The sequence below is a fragment of the Ursus americanus genome, chromosome 11 (genome assembly GCF_024610735.1).
Source record: "Ursus americanus isolate L20-20 chromosome 11, mUrsAme1.1.p, whole genome shotgun sequence".
NCBI classification, from domain to species: domain Eukaryota; kingdom Metazoa; phylum Chordata; class Mammalia; order Carnivora; family Ursidae; genus Ursus; species Ursus americanus.
The window spans coordinates 55,281,022-55,296,754 of record NC_142137.1 but is presented as its reverse complement, the minus strand read 5'-3'; the positions used below and the strand labels follow the sequence as shown (position 1 = coordinate 55,296,754).

At 35.7% G+C, this 15,733-nt stretch overlaps 1 protein-coding gene across 1 annotated transcript in view; it reads right to left on the bottom strand.

Annotated features, from left to right (window-relative positions):
• The window catches only part of ZC2HC1B (zinc finger C2HC-type containing 1B), a 54,855-nt gene that overhangs the window by 28,192 nt on the left and 10,930 nt on the right, over positions 1 to 15,733 (bottom strand). The window contains exons 3-4 of the mRNA XM_087865547.1: positions 14,609 to 14,728; positions 13,946 to 14,084 (exon numbers count right to left, since the gene is read on the bottom strand). Of these exons, the coding sequence (XP_087721673.1) occupies positions 13,946 to 14,084; positions 14,609 to 14,728 (259 nt within the window). The remainder of the gene's footprint in view (positions 1 to 13,945; positions 14,085 to 14,608; positions 14,729 to 15,733) is intronic.

The following is a 15,733-nucleotide window of genomic DNA, read 5'->3' as shown; positions in this document are numbered from 1 at the left end:
GCTGGGTGTCTGACTCTTGGTTTTGGCTCAGCTCATGGTCTCAGGGTCACGGGATTGAGCCATGTCAGGCTTTGTACTCAGTGTAGAGTCTGCTTAGGTTTCTCTCTCCCTCTGCCCCCTTTAACGGTCTCTCTCTCTCTCTCTCTCTCAAATGGACAAATAAGTCTTTAGAAAAAAAAAAAAAGAGGGGTGCCTGGGTGGTGTAGTCAGTTAAGCTTCCAACTCTTGTTTTCAGCTCAGGTTGTGATCTCAGGATCATGAGATTGAGCCCTGTGATGGGCTCTATGCTCAGTATAGAGTCACGCTCAGCAGACAGTGCTTGGGATTCTCTCTCCCTCTGCCCCTCCTGCTCATGCACTCTCTGTCTCTGTCTCTCAAATAAATAAATAAATCTAAAAGAAAGAGAGAGAGAGAGAGAAAGAAAGAAAGAGAGAGAGAAAGAAAGGAAGGAAGGAAGGAAGGAAGGAAGGAAGGAAGGAAGGAAGGAAGAAAGAAAGAAAGAAAGAAAGGAAAGAAAGAAAGAAAGAAAGAAAAAGAAACGGACTAAGTACTCCAATCAAAAGACATACAGTGACGATACAAAAACAAAACCCATCTATATGCTGCCTGGAAGAGACTCACTTTAGACCTAAAGACACAAAGAAACTGAAAATGAAGGAATGGAAAAAGTATTTCATGCAAATGGAAAAAAAAAGTGGGTGTAGCAATACTTAATATCAAACAAATGACCTTTCTTTTTAAGATTTTATTTATTTATTTGTCAGAGAGAGAGCGTGAGCACAAGGAGGGGGAGGAGCAGAGGGAGAAGCAGGCTCTGTGCTAAGCAAAGAGCCCAATGTGGGACTCAATCCCAGGACCCTGGGATCACGATCTGAGCCAAAGGCAGACATTTAACCAACTAAGCCACCCAGGCATCCCTCAAACAAAATGACTTTAAAACAAAGAATGTAATTAGAGACAAAGACATTATGTAATGATAAAGGGATTAATCTAACAAGAGGATATAACAATCATAAATACCTATTAATAACATAGGAGCACCTATAACATAGGAACACCTATAACAGACAGAAAGGGAGAAATTGACAGTAATACAGTATTAGTAGGGGAATTTAACACTCCCCTTACGTCAATGGATACATCATCCAGACAGAAAATTAATAGGGAAACAATGGCTTTGAATGACATTATCATACTAGATGGACTTAACAGATAGATACAGGATACTTCATCCCAAAACAACAGAATATACATTCTTTTGAAGTGCACATGCAACATCCTCCAAAATAGATCACATGTTAGGCCACAAAACAAGTCTCAACAAATCTAATGAGACTGAAATCATATAAATCATCTTTTCCAACCACAACAGTATGAAACTAGAAATTGATTACAAGAAAAAAAAAAACTGGAAAAAAAAACATACCTATAGGCTAAACAACATGCTACTAAACAATCAATGGGTCAACAAAGAAATTAAAAAGGAAATCTAAATAAACACTGAAACAAATGAATTTGAAAATATGTTTCAAAATCTTTGGGATGGAACAAAAGCGGTTCTAAAAAGGAAGTTTAGAATAATACAGGCCTACCTGAAGAAGAAAAATATCAAACTATCTAACCTTACACCTAAAGAAACTACAAGAAGAACAACAAACAAAGCCCAAAGTCAGGAGAAGGAAGGAAATAATAAAAAGCAGGGCAGAAATAAATGAAATAAAGACTAAAAAAGCAATAGAGAAGATCAATGAAACTAAGAGCTGATTCTTTGAAAAGATAAACAAAATTGATAAATATTTAGCCAGACTCATCAAGGAAAAAAGAGAACTCAAATAAATAAAACCAGAAATGAAAGAGAAGATACAACCAACAATACAGAAATACAAAGAATTATAAGGGACTACTATGAAAAATGATATACCAACAAACTGGACAACCTAGAAGAAATGGATAAATTCCTAAAAGCATGAAATCTTCCTAGACTGAGTCAGGAAGATTTAGAAAATCTGAACAGACCATTTACTAGTAATGAAACTGAATTAGTAATCCAAAAACTCTGAGTAAACAAAAGTTCTGGACCAAATGGATTGATAAATGAATTCTACCAAATATTTTTTTTAAAAAAGATTTTATTCATTTGTGAGAGGGAGAGTGCATGTGCACGCACAAGCAGGGGGAGCAGCAGGCAGAGGGACAGGCAGGCTCCACGCTGAGCCAGGAGCCCAATGCAGGACTCAATCCTAGAATCCTGGGATCATGACCTGAGCCAAAGGCAGATGCTTAACTGACTGAGCCACCCAGCGTCCCTCTACCAAACATTTAAAGAGTAAATATCTATCTATCTCAAACCATTCCAAAATATTGAAGAGGAAGGCATGCTTCCAAATTCATTCTATGCGGCCAGCTATTACCCTAAAACCAAAACCAAACAAAGACACTACAAAAACAAATCACAGGTCAATACCTCTGATGAACATAGATGCAAAAATCCTTAACAAAATATTAGCAAACCAAATTCAAATTTATTCACATTAAAATAAATAAGTCAGAAAGGTAAGAAATACAGCATAGGGAATATAGTCAATAACACCAATAATTTTGTATAGTGACAGATGGTGACTACACTTACCATGGTGAGCAATGAGTAATGTAGAATTGTTGCGTCAGTATGCTGTACGCCTGAAACTAATATAACATTAGGACATCAATAAAAACAACTAAATGAAAATAATTTTTTTTTTTAAGATTTTACATCGCGATCAAGCAGGATTTATTCTGGGGGTGCAAGGATGGTTCAATATCTACAACTCAATCAATGTGATATACCACATTTAAAAAAAAAAGAAGGATGGGGTGCCTGGGTGGCTCAGTTAAGTGTCCAACTCCTGATCTCAGCTCAGGTCTCGATCTCAGGGTTGTGAGTTCAAGACCCACACTGGGCTCCATGCTGGGTATGGAGCCTACTTTAAAAAAAAAAGATAAAAATCATATAATCATTTTTAAAAAATCATATAATCATTTCAATAGATGCAGAAAAAGCATTTCACAAAACTCAACATCCATTCATATCAAAAACTCTCAACAAGGTGGGTACAGAAGGAACATATCTCAGCATAGTAAATGCCATATATGACAAACACAAAGCTAACATCAGACTCAATGGTGAAAGGCTGAAAGCTTTTCCACTTAGATCAGGAAGATGACAAGGATGTCCACTCTCACAACTTTTATTCAACATAATACTAGAAATCCTAGCCACAGAAAACAGAGAAAAAAGAAATAAAAGGCATCAAACTTGTTAAGGAAGAAATAAAACTCACTACTTGCAGATGAAGTGATACTATATGCTTAGAAAAACGTAAAAGACTCCATCAAAAAAACTATCAAAACTAGTATATTAATTCAGTAAAGTTGCAGGATACAAAATTAATATACAGGAATCTGCTGCATTTCTACACACTAATAATGAACTAACAGAGAAATTCCATTTACAATTGCATCAAAAAGAGGGGCGCCTGGGTGGCATAGTCAGTTGGGCCCGACTCTTGGTTTTGGCTTAGATTGTGATCTCTGGGTTGTGAGCCTTTGTCGGGCTCCGCACTCAGTGAGTAGTCTGTTTGGGACTTTCTCTACCTCTGCCCCACACCCACTCCCTGTGTGTGCTCTCTCTCTCTCTAATAAACAAATCTGTAAAAACAAACAAACAAAAAAAAAATCAATTGCATCAAAAAGAATAAAATACATTGAAATAAATTTAACCAGAAGGTGAAAGACTATGAAAGCTATAAAACACTGATTAAAGAAAATGAAGACAACACAAATAAATGAAAAGATACACCACTCTCATGGACTGAAAGAATTAATATTGTTAAAATGTCCATACTATCCAAAGCAATGTAATCCCTATAAAAATAACAATAGCATTTTTCACAGAACTAGAATAGTCATAAAATGTCCATGGAACCACAAAAGACTCTAAACAGCCAAATAAATTTTGAGAAAGAAGAACAAAGGTGGAGATTTCAATTCCAGATTTCAAACTATACTACAAAGCTATAGTAATAAAAATACAGTTCCAGCACAAAAACAGACACACAGATCAATGGAACAGAATAAAGAGTCCAGGAAAAAACGCCACACTTATATAGTCAATCTATGACAAAGAAGGCAAGAACATACAGTGGGGAAAAGACAATCTCTTCAATAAGTGGTGTTGAGAAAACTGGACAGACACATGAAAAGAATGAAATTAGGCCATTTTTTAAATACAAAAATAAACTCAAAATGGATTAAAAATCTAAATGTCAGGGGCGCCTGGGTGGCTCAGTTGGTTAAGCGGCTGCCTTCGGCTCAGGCTATGATCCCAGGGTCCTGGGATCGAGCCCTGCACTGGGCTCCTGGCAGAGCAGGGATCCTGCTTCTTCCTTTCCTGCTCTCCCTGCTCATACTCCCCCCCTTCTCTCTCTGTCAAATAAATAAATAAATAAATAAATAAATAAATAAATAAATAAATAAATAAATATTTAAAAAAAAAATCTAAATGTTAAGACCTGAAACCATAAAACTCCTAAAAGAAAATACAGGTAATAAATGTTTGGACATAGCAGTCAGTAATATTTTTTTGGATCTATCTCCTTAGACAAGGGCAACAAAAGCAAAAATAAACTGGGACTACATCAAACTAAAAAACTTTTCCACAGTGACTAAGAAACCATCAACAAAACAAAAATGCAACCTACTGACTGAGAGAAGATATTTGCAAATGATATGTATGATAAGGGGTTAATATCCAAAATATATAAGGAACTCCTACAACTCAACACCAAAATAATCCAATTAAAAAAAATGGGCAGAGGACCTGAATAGACATTTTTCCAAAAAAGACATACAGATGGCCAAGAGGCACATGAAATGATGCTCAACATCACTAATCATCATGGAAATGCAAATCAAAACCACAATGAGATATTACCTTACACTTGTCAGGATGGCTAGAATAAAAAAGGTAAGAAATAACAAGTGTTGGTGAGGATGCGGAGAAAGGTAACCCTCATGCACTGTTGGTGGGAATGGAAATTGGTGCAGCCACTGTGGAAAAGAGTATGGAAGTTCCTCAAAATTTTAAAAATATAAGTACCATATAATCCAGTAATTTCATTCCTGCATATTTACCCAAAGAAATAAAAACATTAATTCAAAAATATCTATGGACCCCTATGGTTTTTGCCAGTATTATTTATAATAACCAAGATACGATAGCCAAGATATGGAAGCAACCTAAATGTCCACTGCTAGATGAATGGATAAAGAAGATGTGGTATACATATACACTGGAATATTACTCAGCCATAAAAAACAATGAAATCTTGCCATTTGCAACAACATGGATGGACCTAAAGGGTATTATGTTAAGTGAAATGAGACACGAAAAGATAAATAGCATATGATTTCACTTATATGTGGAATCTATAGAGCAAATAAACAAATAAATAAAAAATAGAAACAAACTTGTAAATACAGAGAACAAACAGGTGGGGCGCCTGGGTGGCTCAGTCATTAAGCGTCTGCCTTCAGCTCAGGTCATGATCCCAGCATCCTGGGATTGAGTCCCGCATCCGGCTCGCTGCTCTACTAGAAGCCTGCTTCTTCCTCTCCCATTCCCCCTGCTTGTGCTCCCTCTCTCACTGGCTGTCTCTCTCTCTCTGTCAAATAAATAAATGAAATCTTTAAAAAAAAAAAAAGAAAAGAAAAGAAAACAAACAAGTGGTTGCCAGTTGGGGGGGGGGGGAAGATGAGCAAAACAGGTAAAAAGGGATTAAGAGGTACAAACTTCCAATTACAAAAAAAGTAAGGCACCCTTTCAATAAAGGATGAATCTTAAACAATAATCCTAAACAAAGGATAAAGAAAAAAGGTCATTTCGCCAAAAAAAAGTTTTTTAATTAAAAAAAGGAATCTAATTTTCCTCATTAGAAAACAAAACAAAAACAAACACCAGATGCAATATAAAAGCATTATCAAGGGGCACCTGGGTGGCACAGCGGTTAAGCGTCTGCCTTCAGCTCAGGGCGTGATCCCGGCGTTATGGGATCGAGCCCCACATCAGGCTCCTCCGCTGGGAGCCTGCTTCTTCCTCTCCCACTCCCCTGCTGTGTTCCCTCTCTCGCTGGCTGTCTCTCTGTCACATAAATAAATAAAAATCTTAAAAAAAAAAAGCATTATCAAAACATCCTATGGGACACCTGGGTGGCTCAGTTGGTTAAGTAGCTGCCTTGGGCTCAGGTCATGATCCCAGGATGCTGAGATTGAGTCCTGCATTGGGTTCCTTGCTAAACTGGGAACTTGCTTCTCCTTCTTGCCTCTGCCTCTCCCAGCTGCTCATTCTCTCTCCCAAATAAATAAAACCTTAAAAAAAAAAAAAAAAAAAGCATCCTAGCCCACTCCTTTTCTTCCTCTGATTAAAAAAAAAAAAAAAAGCATATTAAATTAATCAAGGAGGGGCACCCAGGTGGGGCTCAGTTGGTTAAGCATCTGCCTTTGGCTCAGGTCATGCTCCCAGGGTCCTGGGATCAAGGCCCCCGTCGGGCTCCCTGCTCAGTGGGGAGCCTGCTTCTCCCTTTTCCTCTGCTGCTCCTCCTGTTTGTGCTCTCTCACTCTCACTCTCAAATAAATAATCTAAATTAATCAAGGAAAACTATAAAAGAACAGCAGAAAACTAGCATGTACTCTGTCAATGGGTGAAAGACCAACCACACCCACAATGATCAATCTTAACACTATTGCAGTGGTCCAACTAAAATATACTTTATTTTTCACATACAGCTCTAAAATTCAAATCATTCAGCAACTGAAATAATTTCCTGTATTAAGGATAGTCAAGGTAAAGCTCTTTTCACGTTGGAAAATTATTACAGCCAATATAATCCTTTTTTTTTTTTTTTGAGAGAGAGAGAGAGAGAAAAAACAAGACAGCACACGCATGAGTGAGGGGAGAGACAGAAGAAGAGAATCTTTAAGCAGACTTCCTGCTGAGCCCAGAGCCTGACATGGGGCTTGATCCCACAACCCGTGAGATCATGATCTAAGCCGAAACCAAATACTTGGTTTCAGTACCAAATATTTTTACCTTCCCCTCAAAACTTCCTTCAGTACCAAATATTTTTACCTTCAGTACCAAATATTTTTACCTTCCCCTCAAAACTTAACAGTAAGTAAATAAGTCAGTCAGTCATGGGGATGAAAGTATAGCATAGGGAATACAGTCAAATGATATTGTAATAAATCTGTATGGTGACAGATGGTAACTATATTTAACATGGTGAGCATTTTGTAATGCACATAAATGTCAAATCACTAATGTACACCTGAAGCTAATATAATATTGTATGTTAACTGTACTTAAAAATAATTAAAAATAAAGTTATATTTTTTAAAGATTATTTTCAGTATAGAAGTTCAGATTATTTATTTTTTAGATGGTTTTTATAGTATGATTCCACTGTGGTTTTGGGGACTGGTTTTGGTTTTTTCCTGTTTAAAATGAACTTCAAAAAATAATTTACATGCAGGAAGATGCAACTATTTTTAAGTGTACAGGCCAATGACTTTGATAAATGTACACATTTGTGCAACCACTCCAATAAAACAGAACAGTTTCATCACCCCAAAAAGTTCCCTCATGCCCCTTTTCAGTCAGTATTCCCCCAAACCCAGTCTCAAGCAATCAAAACTCTGTCTTCCTGTCACTAAAGATGTCTGTTCTATAATTTCACGTAACAGAATACCCATGGTGCTGCACGTATGGTTGCACTTTCTTCCTACTATGGAGTTGTATTCTGTTTTGTTTATCCATTCACTTGTTGATGGACATTTTCAGGGTTTCTTTTTTTTTTCAGTTTATGCTATAAAGCTACTATGAACATGAACATATAAGTCTTTTTTAAGAACATGTTTCCAGTTTTTCACATAAATACCTAGGCATAGAATTGCTCTATAAATAAGTATATGTTTAACTTAAGAAAATACCAGTGCAAAGTGGCTGTACTATTTTATACCCCATCAGCAGTGTATGAGACTTCCAGCTGTTCCACATCCTAGCTATCATTTGTATTGTCAGTCTTTAATTTTAGCTATTCAAGTGGGTATGTGGTGGTATCTCATTGTGGCTGTAATTCACATTTCCCTGATAGAAACAGACACTGAGTGTCTTTTTATGTGCTTATTGGCTATTATTCTGTGATGCCTCTGTTCAAATATATCTCTTGCCTTTTTTCTTACTGGGCTGGCTTATTATTGAGTTGTAGGAGTTCTTTATATATTCTTAGTATGAGTCCTTTGTCAGACATATATGTATTATGAATATTTTCTCCCAGCCTGTGGCTTGCCTTTGCATTCTAATGGTGTCTCTCAAAACTAAAATTTTTAGCTTTGGTGAAGCCCAATTTATCAATTTCCTTTTTAAAAATCATTAGTACATTTTGCATCCTGTTTAAGAAATCTTTGTTGACTCTTAGACCATAGATTTTTGTTTTTTCTAGAAATCTTAGAATTGTGCACTTATATTAGGTCCATGTTCCATTGTGAATTAATTTTTGTCAGTTATTTTTTGTCAATTAATTTTTATATAAGGATCACGGCTCATTTTTTCCAAACTGATATCTAGTTTTCTCTGTTTCATTTGTTAATAAGATTATCCTTTCCCACATGGAATTACCTTTGTCAAAAACGAGTCACCCATACGTGGGTGGGAGGTCTACAACTAGATTCTCTTTTCTGTTCAACTGGTACACCAATATCAAATTACTTTATTACTGTATCATCATAGTAAGTCTTGACATCAGGTAGTGTAAGTCCTCTGCTTTTTTCCTTTTTTTCAAAACCATCCTGGTTATTCCAGATCATTTGAATTTCCATATAATTTTAGAATCAACTAGTTAATTCTTACTTGGCAAAGAAAACTTGCAGGGATTTTTATTGGAATTACACAGAGTCCATAGATCAATGTGTGAAGAACTGACATCATAACATCATGTGGACTCTTCCCAAATCATGAAAATGATAAATCTCTCCATTTATTTTGGTCCTCTTTTACTTCTCTAAATAATGTTTTGTGGTTTTCATTTTTCAAGTCCTACACGTTTTATTAAATATATACCTGAGTATTTAATGTTTTTTCATAATTGTAAATACTATTTCTAATTTTGTCTTTCAATTGTTTATGCTAGTATATAGAAATAAAATTTACTTGTGTATATTGACTTTATATCCTTTTTTTTAAGAGAAAGAGTGCACACAAGCAAGGGGGTAGGGGCAGAGAGAGAATCTTAAGCAGGCTCCACACTCCGCGTGGAGCCTGACGGAGGGGGAGGGGGTTGATCTCAGGACCCTGAGATCATGATCTGAGACAAAATCGAGAGTCAGATGCTTAATTGACTAAGCCACCCAGGTGCCCCTTGACTTTATATCCTGAAAGTGGGTTAAATGAACTTTTACTTCCAGTAGCTTTCTTATAGTTTACTAAGATTTTCTACATTTACTCATTCACGATTATGTTATCTGTGAATAAAGACAGTTTTATCCTCTCTGATAATTTATTTCCTTATTACACTGGGTACTTTTTCTCCAGCACAGTGTTGAACAGAAGTGGTCAGAAAGGACATCCTTGCTTTTTCGTGATCTCAGTGGAAAAGTGCTCAGTTTTTCATCAAGTGTATTGTTAGCTGTAGAATGTTCAAAGATGTCCTTTATTGAGGTGTTCCCTTCTATTTCTACCTTTCTAAGAGTTTTGTTTTCTAAACATGTATGGGTGTTATATTTTGTCACAGGCTTTTCCTGTATCTATTGGGATGATTATCTGCTTTTAAAAATATTTTGTTAATATAGTGAACTACATTTACATTTACTATTTTCTTCTTTCTACTTAATTTAGGTATAATTTGTTCTAACTTTTTAAAGAGAAAGAATAAAGTAATTGGTTTAAACCTTTCTTCTTTTCTAATATGAGCATTTAAAGCTATAAAACTCCCTCTAGACACTGTTTTAGCTGAATCCCACAAATTTTAATGTGTTTTCATTACCATTCAGTTCAAAATATTTTCTGATTTCTTTTATGATTTCTTCTTAAATTCATGTGTTATTTAGAAATGAGTTGGGAATTTCCAAATATTAGGAAATTTTCTAGGTATGTTTTCATCATTAACTTCTAATTCTGTGTCAAATAACAATCTGTATGATTTCAATCCTTTTTACATTAATTGAGACTTACTTTGTGGTCTTGCACATGGTCTGTCTTGGATGAATGCTCCATGTGTATTTAAAAAGAATTATATCCTGCTGTGCTGCATGTCACATTATAGCAATAGGTATCAATTAGGTCAAACTGGTTGATACTGTTGTTCAAATTTTCTATATCCCTACTGATTTTCCTGCTGCTTATTTTATCAGCTACTAAGAAAGGAATGATAAAATCTCCAAATATAATTGTGAATCTTTCTACTTCTCCTCCCAGGTTTTGTTTCATGTTCTTTGAAGCTCTGTTACTAGGTACATAAACATTTAGGACTGATAGGCCTTCCTGATGAATGTACTTTTAATCATTACCCCTGTTAATAGTAACACTGATGTTTGCTTTGCCAGATACTAATAATAGTCACTCCGGTTTTATGATTGTTTGCATACATATCCTTCCCCATGCTTTTCACAGGCCAGTCTATAGTTGTTTTGACATTGCTGGTGTTTATTTCTTTTACCCTTTTATCCGAGTGAAAAGGCACAAATCATAAGTGTATGTCTCCATGAAATATTTATTAGCTGCCCACACCCATGTAACCAGCACAGATCAAGACACAGAACATTCCTAGCAATGCTCCTCATGTCCACTCCTGGTCATCCCCACCCCTCCAAAGAAAACCACTGCCTGATTTCCAACCTCAGAGACTCAAACCTGAAGTTTCTAAAAAACTGTGTTTCTGATATTTATAAATCAGGAATTCTGTGGTTTTTGCCACCCTTTGAGAAATTAGATCTGGCGATCCTGGTGTGTGCTCCTTTGAGGCAGCAGCCCTGCTAACTCAGGGGCAGCTATCCCTTAGTGAGGGTGTCGCCCCATTAGACCTACCTGCAACACCTCCTTGTTTTGTCACTTGTCTGACACACTTATTTGTGTCTTCATATTTAAAGTGTGCTTCTTGTGGAAAGTATATAATTGGACCTTGCTTTATTATTTAGTATGATAATCTGCCTTTTACCTGAATGGTTTAGGTCATTTACATGCAACTGTCCACATGATTAGGTTTAAGTTTACCATCTTGCTTTGTCTTTATCCCATCTTTTCTCTTAGATTGAATTTTTTTTCATTTTATCTCTATTCCATTTATTGTGTTATTAGCTACATGTCAATATTTTTGTGTGTTTACTCTAGAGTTTAAAATAGGCATCTTTAATGGGGTGCCTGGGTGGCTCAGTCAGTTAAGCGTCTGTCTTGGGCTCAGATCATGATCTCAGGGTCCTGGGATCAAGCTCCATGTCCGGCTCCCTACTCAGTGGGGAGCCTGCTTCTCCCTCTGCCTGCCACTCCCTCTGCTTGTGCTCATGTTCACACTCTCTGTCAAATAAATAAATAAAAATCTTTAAAAAAAGGCATCTTTAAGATATACAACTTTACCTTCAAATAACACTATATCTTTTCATGTTTAATGAGTACTAAACCTATTCTTGTATAATGTATAGGAACCTTTCAACAATGTATGTCCATTTTCCTTAAACTTCTTGTATTGTCTTCATACATTTTACTTCCACATCATAATTGTCATAAAATGCTATTATTTATACTTTAAATTGACAATTATAACCCTCAGATAATATTTACTCAATGGGAAACAAGACAAGGATGTCTGCTTTCACCACTGCTATTCAATATAGTATTGGAAGTTCTAGCAAGAGAACTGAGACATGAAAAAGAAACAAAAGACAAATTGGAGAAGAAGAAAAATTATGTCTGTTCACAAATGACATAATTTTATATGTAGAAAACCCTACAAATTCCACACCAAAAAACAACTGGTAGAGCTAACAAAATTCAACAAAGTTGCAGGATACAAAATACACAAAAATCAGTCATATTTCTATACAGTAGCAATGAACAACCTGAAAACAAAGTTAACAATTCCATTTACAATAACATCAAAAAGAATAAAATACTTAGGAATAAATCTAATGAAGGTGGTGAAAGAGTTGTATATTCCTACACCAAGTCAACGAAATATTCACGACAGAAATTAAAGAGAAGATAAGTAAATTAAAAGACATCCTATGCTCATAGACTGGAAAACAATATTGTTACGGTGACAACACTACCCAAGGCTATGTACAGATTTAATGGAACCTCTATCAAAATTCCAATGGCATTTTCAGAAATAGAAAAAAACTCATTCTAAAAATTCATATGAAATCTCAAAGGTCCCCAAATAACCAAAACAATCTTGGAGAACTTTCAAAACTTACTACGAATTTACTACAGTAATCAAAACAGGGTGGTAATTAGCATAAAGAAAACAGACTAAAACAGCCCAGAAATAAACCTTCACATATAAGGTCAACTGACTTTTGATAACGGTGCCAAGATCATTCAATGGGGAAAGGATAGTCTTTTCAACGGAGTGCTGAGAAAACTAGATATCCACATGTAAAACTAAATATCCAACTTCCAAAGTAGTTGGGATATTACCTTATACCACATACAGAATTAACTCCACCTAGATCAAAGAGAAAACCATAAGAGCTAAAACTATAAAACTCTTAGAGGAGAGCATATAGGAAAGGCTTCATGACATTGATTTTGCAGTGATTTTTTGGATTTAACATCAAACATTAGGCAACAAAAGAAAAATAAACTGGACTTCTCCAAAATCAAAAATTCTTGTGCATCAAAAGATACCATCAAGAAAGTGAAAAGACAGTCCACGAAATGGGAGAAAATATTTGAAGATCTTGTATCTGATAGGGATTAATATTATTATTAATCTAATAGAGCTTCTAGCCCTAATTTCCAATTTACAAAAAAAAAAACAGGATAGAGGAACAAGTTAAACATTAGCCTGAGTAAAAAAAAACAGACATATCTAGCAAAAGAGATATTCTAAAAAATAATTGGCCTGATAGGGGTGTTGTGCAAGATTAAAGAAAAGAGACAACAAAAATGCATGAACCCTGACTGAATCCTAGATTGTGACTAGGGGTCAAGGAGAGAGCTTTAAAAGACATTCTTAAGATAACTGGGAAAATACTAGTCTATATGTTATGCAAGGAAATGTACTCATCCTTAAGAAATGCACACTGACACAGTTAAGGGTAAAGTGTTATGATGTTTGAAACTTAGTTTTAAATAGTTCTGCTCCCCCCAAAATAAAAAGACAGAGAATATGACAATATCAACAACTGTCAAATTTCAGTGGAAGGTATGAGTGATCATTGTACTATTTCTTCTCTTCTGTAAACTTGAAAATTTTCAAAATAAAAAGTTTAGGGTAAGAAACCTTTAGGCCACAAAACTGAACAACTTAAAATGGTTAAAATGGTGAATTTAATATCATGGGATTTTTATCTCAAAACAAACCCCCCAACAACCCAGAGCTATGGGTATCTGACACTGTGGAGCTACTGCAGAACTGCCCTGCACAGCCCCATTCTCAAACACCATGACGTGAATGGCCATGACATTGGGTACAGTGGTATTCTCACGGAGTTAAAAGGAATACAGAATCTTTATGCAGAATTAAAAAGAAATTAGGATAAGATATATTGTATGATAAAATTACTTTTATATAATTTAGTTGCTATTATTTATTTTAGAATGCATAGGAGGAAGCAAGTCATGACGATTTGGCCCCAAATCAAGCACAATTGGTTAAGAGTAAAATGCTAAAAACAAAGCAAATTGGCCACACACCTGGGTTGATGGATGGAGGAGGTGGAGGGGGAAGAGGTCGGCCTTCTTTAATGGCTAGCGTACACTGCTTTGCCAATCGGATGGCGTTAATGAAGTCTTCATGTCGTTGTCTCCAGTTAGATCTCCTCACAGGTTGAGGCTATAAAAAACAAAACCAATATATACTAACCTAGACTGTACATCTCTCCACTGCAATTTTACTTTAACCTGAGATTTTAATTTACAAGAGACAGGACTGAAATTTGGAGGGAAAACAATTTGTTTTCAAAAGTACAAAAAAAGAAGTTTGGAAAATACAGTAATAAAATTTGCAATTCAGAACAGTGAGGGAAAACACAAAATATCAATCAGAAAAACAAGCTATAAAACTTTAAAGAAAGACTTAAATGTAAGATTAAAAGGGACTCTCTTCCAAGTTAATTGCTAGATTTAACGCTGCAGTAATGAAAACATAAACGAGATTCTTTTTTGCCACATCTGGAAAGTATCTGAAATACATTTCGAAATCTAAGTGAGCATGATTAAAAAGAAAACAGTAAAGGTGGATTATACTTACATGACATTACACTGCACTATCAAGCAAAAATGAAACCAGAGAGCCAAAAAGAGGCTTTAATGTACTTAAGGATGTAATCAAGAACAATAAGCAGATACTGATAGTACCTTGGATAGAGGAGCGTTTCTCACAATGGGAATGTCAGTACCCTGTAATCTTTGTTTCAAGGAATTGAAAGGTTTACGTTTTTTATTGAAGAGTTTTCTACATATTGGTCCATGCCTTTCCTAGAAAAGAAACAGCGGGGATTAAAATTTTTAACATGTACAGTCACAAGGTTTGTACTCAGGCAGCCCCCACTGGAGTGACAGGGTTCACCTTCGGAGCCAAGTTCATTCTCCAACTCTCAAAGCACAGCAGAGCAAATCCATCTGGCTCTCTCCACCCATGTTACACATCACTAGATATTGCGTGAGGGTAAGGTCAAGAAGAGGCCTCCACAGCTACAGAGACTTACTTCAAATTTGGTTTTATATATATTGAATTCTACCACTTGGGCTGTGTGAGTGGTTCCAGGCACTAAATAATGTTGTAAAGGCAAACTTTCTAGTTTAAATTGAAATAAATATTTCTGATATTGAGCTAGGTACTCACTGAAGCCCAGGAAGTTCTCCTGATTATGTCTTCTGTTCTGTTTCCTGCATCCACGATTCCCAAATTCCATGAGCAAGTCATCCAGTAACCTAACAGGGATCTGAGTCCCAACAATCCTAACATTCAGTTTTACCATCCTTTTGAAACAGTTCTTTGCACATAGCAGGAGGAAACTTAGTTCCTACCAGTGGAATCTTCTCAGAAAAACTCTTCTTACCACTCAGAAATTTCAAAACTGAATTTAATGGGGTCACTTTTCTACATACAGTAAATTAAACTACTTAACTTCCTCAAGGAGTAGAGAGGTTTCAAAGAAATATTTGAGAACATCTGCAAAAGACAACTGGGACAACCATACAAATAAGCGAAGGATACACCAATTCCATTTACATTATGAAGATATTTTCCTTTAATTTATCCAAACATTTCACATCCATGAAGTCATTTATTTCAGGGCAAATCTAAGCATTTAATATTAAGTTTTAAAATGTTACAATATTTAACATTTAACAGACAATCAGCAGGGAAAACATTCTTTACTCCAGCCAAGTAATCTTTAAGTACTCAGCATTTCTAGTACATAAGACAGGGAATCAACACAGAGCTTTGCTTGTGTACCACCCTTACAAAGTCTGTTA